Source organism: Osmerus mordax, chromosome 6 (genome assembly GCF_038355195.1).
Source record: "Osmerus mordax isolate fOsmMor3 chromosome 6, fOsmMor3.pri, whole genome shotgun sequence".
NCBI classification, from domain to species: domain Eukaryota; kingdom Metazoa; phylum Chordata; class Actinopteri; order Osmeriformes; family Osmeridae; genus Osmerus; species Osmerus mordax.
This window is the reverse complement of record NC_090055.1, coordinates 3,092,243-3,100,531: the sequence shown is the minus strand read 5'-3', so window position 1 is coordinate 3,100,531 and position 8,289 is coordinate 3,092,243. Positions and strand designations below refer to the sequence as shown.

The window sequence follows — 8,289 nt, the reverse complement described above, 5'->3', positions numbered from 1 at the left end:
GTTAGGAAACAAGAAAACAGAACATGCCAAACTCAAAACGTTATTACAGCTCTTACTGGAACCGCTGTTTCGAAATAAACATTTATAAAAAAGAGAAAGTGTTGTGACCTGGTTTCCCAGCACCACATCCCAGATGTATTATATGTGGACATTTGACGGATGCCAGCTTTTGTTCAGGTTTAGTATTTCATTTCTTGGGCAAACAATCAAGGTAAATACCAGGCTTGGTGGTAAATATGAATGTGATGTGTACCGAAAATAATTTGACAAACACATAATTGTTCTGGGCTGTGCTTGTGAATGATAGGACTAGGAAAGAATTTTGATTGAACTGTGTGTTCTACTCTGTCACTAGTAACTGTCACCGGTTATCTCACAGATGGTGTTGACTGTCTACCCAGAGGGCGTCTCTATCAAAGCCTTAAGGTAAATAACGGGTCAGCTGCTCCCAAGAGAAGCAGATACAGTCTCTCACTGCTGCTATGGTTGTGAGAAAAGGTGAAACTGTGAAACTGTGCCTCAGTTAGAACTAGCAGGACAGAATCCCCTGCTTAGCCACGGCGTGTCAAAAACAAGCGGATGACAAATGCTGTACCAAACTGGACAAATTAAGACCAGAGTGGTAACTGTTTATTTCAGAGATCATAACGTGTATCACACGTACAGAAAAAAACTGCTTCAACGTTCTCGTACGGTTGCGGTTCTACAGCGCCCTCTCTAGGAGTCAAAGAGGAACTGCAGTCCCAAACAACAGACCATCACCAACATCGTACTCAGCTTCACAACGTCCGACCCCGACACTGGGGCGGTTGGATAGACAGGCATATCTGCATTAGGGAGGAATAACCCAACATTTCATTGATTATTCTCACACATTTGAACAAATGAAGTATGGTACCGTGAACAACAAAATGTAAACGTTTTGACAAACCGACCTAGGACCTCTACCGTTTTGAAGCCCTCTGCAGAGCGTTCAGCGGTTTCGTTTTCCTCCACGCTTTCCACCACGCAGGTCAGGTTCTGGAACATACGAGGTGTGAACGGAGTCCACTTGAAAATTCTCCCGCGAATGGAGAGAGATCCACTAGGAAACCCCCCCTTGAACTGCCAGGAAATTAAACAGTCCACCCTGATGGTGCAGTTAACCAGGCAGATGAAGGTGGTCTGGCTGTCTGGCTGCACTGTATCAGGCCCGCTGATACTGACAGCCCAAGGCTCGACTAAATCAGGACAAAGAAGAGACACAAACTCACGACTTTACAAAACATGTAAAACACTTACGAGACATAAAGTATTCATTGTCTTGTTTCTTTCTCCCATTTCCTCTCTCTTTCTGTGCATGTGTGTCTCTCTCACTCTCACTTTTTCTCGTTCACTCACAGTTTAAAAGGTAGCCCAAGCTGAAGGCCACGTTTTCGTTCAGCCGGGAGGCGGTGCACCGGTAGAAGCCACCATCGGAGGGCAGCAGTGAGCTGAAGCGGAGAGTGGCGTTGCCAGCCAGCAGTTCTGTCCTGGAGTCTGGGGTGAGAGCCTGGCCGTCTTTGTACCAGGCCACCTCGTGTTCCCTGTTAGCGCCACCGCAGATCAGGGTGAAGGGCTGGTTCACGGTGGGGAAAAAGTACCCTGAGCCCAGCTGTACTGAGAAAGGGTCTTAAAAAGGGAGAAGGGGGGGATGTTTTCAAAGAATGCTTAAATCCTTAACAAGTGAATAAAATGATAACGAGTAAACTCACAACTGATTTCTGGAAAAGGAAGGAGATGGCATTTTCAAACTGAAGCTACGCAACAAAAACAATGCTGGTGAACACATCTCTTACTTTCCACTTCAACTGTGACGGTCGACGTTTCCGATTGGCCGCTCTCTGTGTTGACGGCGGTACACTGGAGGTCCACGCTGCTCTCCAGACCGTCTGGGATCCAGAAGAGCATGCTCCCTTCAACCGTGCGGTCCTTCAGCACCCAGACATAGGTGCATTGTGGGATGCAGGTGGAGGAGCAGGTGAAGTTAGTTCTGACCCCAGCCGTCACCGGGTCGAGATAGCTGATGGTAATACCAGAGTGGTCGTCTGACACAGAGGAGGAACTACAATCAGTACATTCCAACCCTTATCCATCTTCCAAAGTCACCTGTTTGGCCTGTACTGGGATGGGTAAAGGTTGCTAACAGGCTAGTGTTGGTGCAGCCGGTTAAGGATTGACCAGGAAGTAATACTCACTTGTTTCTGATGCACAGGAGGGACTGAGGTACCCTGGTGGGAGACATGATGATGATAAGGCATCAGATTCACCCTACAGGCCAGATTAATCCGCATAAAAGCATCTGCTAAATGCATAAATGTCAATGTAAATGTAATACACAAAGTTGCTGTTGTTTATACTGTTTTTGAATGTGTCTGCTTACTTGTGTGAGTGTGTGGTGTATTCCTTACCTGTCAGTGCCAGTACCAGAAGGATGGATAACCTTTCAAAATCAAACTGCATGGTGCCTTGCATGTCTTAATCCAGAGTGTCTTTGATTTTCCACTCAGATTAGGACCCGTTTTATAACACGACAGTGGTTTTAGTAAAAACATTTTATAGTTGTGCAACATCCTGTTTCACCAAAGAAATACTGAAATTCATGAACAACGCAACTTGCGGACATTCTCTAATCTTTTGAAACTCGCTTTTGAAACACCGCAGGACAAAAGAACACAGATGTTCCTCAAAAGTGAACTTTACAGAACCTAAAAAACACGAGGAACCGTGTCTTGATCTCTCTATGTGATACACACATGCATGCAGAGAGCGGTGACACTAGAACACACACACACACGTGTCCTCCGAAGAGAAATACGATCTCGGCCTATCCCCATCCATGGCTGCCTTCCTCCAAGGGCAGCCAGGAGCAGTGAACCATGTCAACCCACGTCAACATGTCAGGAGTCAGCTGGCTGAGCGGTTAGAGAATCGGGCTAGTAATCAGAAGGTTGCTGGGTCGATTCCCGGCCATGCAAAATGACGTTGTGTCCTTGGGCAAGGCACTTCACCCTACTTGCCTCAGGGGTCCCTGTACTTACTGTAAGTCACTCTGGATAAGAGCGTCTGCTAAATGACTAAATGTAAACGTAATGTCTGCATAACTCAGCAAGCAAATCTAATCCAATCGAATTTGATCTGTATATCTTGTTTTGTTTTTTACAACCAATGTCACATACAAAACTGCGCCTAAACCAACCTAAACCCTCAGGCAAGAACCATTGTTTTTTTTTTTTTTACATTTTAGTCATTTAGCACTTACAGTAAGTACAGGGACATTCCCCCGAGGCAAGTAGGGTGAAGTGCCTTGCCCAAGGACACAACGTCATTTTCACGGCCAGGAATCGACCCAGCAACCTTCTGATTACTAGCCCGATTCCCTAACCGCTCAGCCACCTGACTCCACTGTCTCAAATACATATCTCCTAAATGTGTCTGTTGTTTAGAAATCATTGTTAGTTATGAGATTAAATATTGAAACAACCTCTCAACTCAGTTAAAGTTGAGAGGTTGACTAGTAACACAAAGTTGATTAATAACACAAATATCAAAGACTGAACCTCTCGGATGTTTTTTTATCTCAGTCCCTAAGGGGGAAATATGAGCGCAGGAGTGACGAGGAACCACTAGAGGCTGCTCGACACCGATTCTATTTTGGCTTTCGCACACACTGTAACCCGACAACGCAACGTCTCCCAACAGAGTTTTCCTTTCTTGAGGACTCTGTTGACCTTTTATGGAGAGTGATCAAATAGTTCCAGTAATTTGGCGTGGCACAGGTATCATCACTGTTTCACTGTACAAAGTGCGTTCAACTGTTGATTGGGGGAATTTAGCGGTTCCATAGTTTAGAGTTCCATAGCGGGATGGCCGTTGTCCTCATACGACCCCTGGTTGCCCCTGGATACACTCATCAAGCAGAGTAGTAATTTGTGTATTTAGGTTTAACATTACAGTGATAGGCTAGATATTTTTTTTTTATTCACAAGTCAGAACCGCAAGAAGACGGTATGGTTCATTCATATGATTCTGAATGATGAACTTTGAGCCGAAACCAAACAGGTTGCTATGCAGGTAAAGTTATATGATGCTGTATCATGCTCTAAAATCTACATCTCCACAGAATAAACAAAGCAGTGAATTGAATTCAGGGTGAAAAGAACAGTCATGAAGAGCCCTGACGTGTCTCCTATAACATCATCCATGGTGTCATTTTACCAGCACATTGTGTAAGGGCTGCATCATTGCATTATCCATGCAAATATCTTCCTTCTCTTTTTACTTGTGAAACATTTACCTTTTATGGTGTGTAATTGTAGTGCAACACCTCTCTCTCTCTCTCTCTCTCTCTCTCTCTCTCTCTCTCTCTCTCTCCCTCCCTCTCTCTCTCTCTCTCTCTCTCTCTCTCTCTCTCTCTCTCGCCCTTGTTTCTCCCTCTTCAACAGTTGTCCTTTGTTTCACACCCACAGAAACCCACAGAAAACATTTTCTTTACTGTTATGTTGACAAAAAAAAAAACGATTATAACTTTAAATACACTCACACAAATTATCTTGCCACATTTGCAGTTAAAAAGGGTTGGGTTTGAAAGAAAGAAGAATTAAAAACAACAACTTCATACTTAAAAAAAAAAGTTACATTTTCATAAAATATAGAATCTGTAATGAGGAAATATGTGAAGACAACATAGCAGGAGAAACAGATTTTTTTTGTGGTGTTTTTCACAACTAGTTCATCTGCCAGACATCAAACCTCACTATATGACTGAATAGGGAAGTAAAAAGAAACAGTCTAAACCTGTCCTGTTTGTGAAGTTCTGCAAACACAAAAACCTGTTTGGTGACTTTGGAAAAAGTCACCAAACAGGTTAATAACCAGGAATTATACAGTATGCAGTCTACTGTATTTGTACTTTTAGTAAGTAACAATATACACAAAATGCATATGCAAAATGTTTTATTCTTTCTATTACCCAAAATGTACAATAAAATATAAACTACATTTCCTTGTAAATAAAGTAAGCAACTGCAGAAAAAATGACCCATAGAAAAAATACAGTGTCCATTCAGACAAGCTGAGGGGATACTGCTGTAGCAAATGCTTTCCCTTAATATCTGAATAACAAAATTGAGGAAGTCAAAGTGTTGATAGTATCAGTGTGAAACACTGATACCAACAAACACTGAAACCAACTGAATGTACATGATCCAGTAAGGGACACATATGCACATTCACAGTACACATTGCGTCTAGCTCACAGGATTATTCTATTTCACTTTTATGACATCTAATGGTGCAGTTGGCCGCCTGTACAAAGTGCGTGGAAAATAACAAGGCAGTGGTGTACCGTATACAGCAGTTGTGCTCAAGAAGCGCAAATATAGATAAGCTTACCATTCTGTAATGTAATAGACATTGTTTCTTGGACAGGAACTCTGTATTGGGAAGTTAGCAATAGTCTGCTAGTAAACACAAGGTCAAAGGGCTGTGTTGTAAGTACAAATCACATTTTTGTAGTTTGATGGCAAACCACAAGTTTGACTGGACAGCGTCCTGGGTTGACCAACCTGTGATGCTGAACGACCCAGAAACACCACACATCCAGTCAAACTGCTGTTTCTTTCACAGAAACAAACCGCCAGCTTCATGACAAGAGCGTGACCAGTCGTGAGGGGTCAAGGGTCAGAGGTCAAGGCTCCGGGGTCAAGGCTGAGGGCCAGGCATGTTTTCAGGATGGCTGCTTGTATCCACCTTGACCTCAGTGTAGTCAGTTGAACTGGAAGGGATATTCTGGTTCTCAAGCCGAACTGACTCTCTATCCTTCCTCTGGAAAGTGACATCTGCATAGTTCAGATCCTTTGGAGGGAAAGAGAGAGACAGAGAAAGAGAGACAAAGAGAGAGAAAGAGAAAGAGAGAGACAGAAATTTCCCTCAAGGGAAATTATTGCACAGGGAACATTTCCTTGAAGGGTAAGAAGTCAACGTAATTCAAATGCATAGTTTTCAGTTATGTTCTTCATGGCTGAAAAAATGTCCACTGTCACTCAAAGGATGATTTGAATTTTATAAATATTCCAACTGATTCAAACGGGAAGTTTTCTTCTTTCTTTGTCTGTTTTAGTATTGCTTGGTTTTATACATGGTTGCATATTATCAAATATATATTGGGATCATATTTTGTGGCATAATGGCTTCATAATTTACTTGTTTGTTTAACACTCCCAGAAACACTGCTATCTGACGGCAGCCAAGCTATTTATTGAGTATTGATCACAGTATACATACACACCCAGGTACCAGGTTGAAAAAGACTAAGGTGATTAGAAAATAGTACCTGGTTTATCCTGCCTTGTCCGTTCACTGTGGAGACAGGTTAGAGATGAGGAACTTTTACTTCACATCAACATGGCACAAAAAAAAACATTTTAAATTACATGTAAAGGATGTGAACTTTTTAAAGTCAGTTAGTTGGTGATGTTGCCCTTGAATTCATGAACGAGTATGTACATGATTAGTGAGGACCAAAGATTGGAAAGACCACATGCCTGCTTGAAGGACAATTTAAAGACAGGAAGATAAAGATGAACATTTCCCCCAAGAGATGAAGCTATGTCTTCTATGTCCTAGACACACACTCACACACCTACAAATTTACAATATCTGCAGAGAAACCAACAAAAAAGAAAGCATGAAAAATACTTACTGTTGGCAGGCCGGCTGTCATTGTAGTATTCTTTTATGAGTAAACTATGAAAGCAAATTAGGTAGGGGTCAGTAAAAAAGAGTATGACGGTGAAAAATGTAGGTTAAGCACTGTTATAATGTGATCCACTTGTTATCCACTTTCAATTCATTACATGTAATTGTACTATGATGTTTTGGTTTTTACACTTAACGGGGGGGTTTTATCATCAGGGACGGAAGGGACTTTTAAAATTCAGTAAAGGAAAACGGTTTGAAAAGCTGCTGAGCAACACAGAAGCAAATCCAGTCAAACTGCAGTTTCCTTCACTGAAACCCTGGAACAATCTATTTCCCTGGAGGCAAATACTTACACTCTATTTTTCTCTCTTCCTTATATGTACTTAAAGGGCACTCAAAGATATATAATTTTTTGTTTGTTTCAGTCTTGAAATATCTTATTCAAATACTTTCACTTTCTAGTTTCACTGCTAGATGTAAAGGTCAAAGGGGTCAAGGAATATGTTTGTTTTTTTCTTCATAAATTATACGCCTACACTCAAAGGTTTTGATAATAAAATAAAATGTTCACTCACAATTTCTTGACAGTGCACACAAACAAGCAAATAATCAGCACGACAAGCACAACTACTGCGATCACAATCCCAGCGATGGCACCACCAGAAAGTCTCACCTCTGACAGAATCAAACACACATGAGAAAAATACTTGTTTTGGCTATTTTACTCATTATAAACATTCTTTCAACACAAACTTTTCTTGATTCCAAAATTCTCAGTACTTCATATAAGGACTGCTAATTAAATGACTATTACTGTAGTAGCATTTTCAATATAAGGGACAGCAAATACCCACCTGATATCACTGTCAATGTAGTATTTCCTTCTAGATGTGTAACATTAGATAGGAGGGTCACTTCATACAGTCCACTGTCCTCCATGGTGAGGCCTCTGAGCTCCAGAGATCCACTGGAGCTGTTCAGAGTGACCCTGCCTCGATAGCCTGCTTGAGTCGTGTTTAAAGAGGGTGTATAAACGATGACGTCAATGGATGTATTAAATGTAGTACCCTTAAAAATCCAGGTTATTTCTGAAGCTGTTAGACTACAGTTTGTAGTGAGGATCACCCTCCCTGTCTTGCACTGTGGTTATCTGGTAACACTCCTTCTCCACAACACAAGCCTGGAGGTAACAAACGTAGATGGTGAAATAAATAAACTTGGATTAGGCAGGATCATTGAACAAATCGTCTCTGATCAAGTAGGGTCTTCATAAAATACATCATTAAGTGTCATCAAGTGTCCCAGTTGAACGCAGTTTAGGAAGTCTAAAAACACCATTTGTTTAAAACAGTCAGCCACCACATGGTAACTCAAATGATATAGAGACTACATTCTGTCACTTTAGCATGACACTTTCAGAATTATAGTTATAGTAGACACTCTTACCTATCAGGGTCATATATATTGTAAGTAAATAGTGACATTTTGAAGAATCCATTCCGTCTGTCTCAGTTGACATGACAATTGTTGCAGGCTCCCGATAAGTCTACCTATCTCTTCAGTCGACCA

General features: G+C 41.5%; 1 protein-coding gene across 1 annotated transcript; it reads right to left on the bottom strand.

Moving 5' to 3' along the window:
• Positions 1 to 582: 582 nt before the first annotated feature.
• Positions 583 to 2,538, bottom strand: LOC136944723 (hemicentin-1-like). The gene is made up of 6 exons (XM_067238604.1): positions 2,430 to 2,538; positions 2,217 to 2,249; positions 1,818 to 2,066; positions 1,381 to 1,650; positions 936 to 1,220; positions 583 to 827 (listed from the first exon to the last, which is right to left on the bottom strand). Exons 1-6 carry the CDS (start codon positions 2,491 to 2,493, stop codon positions 718 to 720), a joined length of 1,011 nt encoding a protein of 336 aa, XP_067094705.1. The 5' UTR covers positions 2,494 to 2,538; the 3' UTR covers positions 583 to 717.
• Positions 2,539 to 8,289: the final 5,751 nt, after the last annotated feature.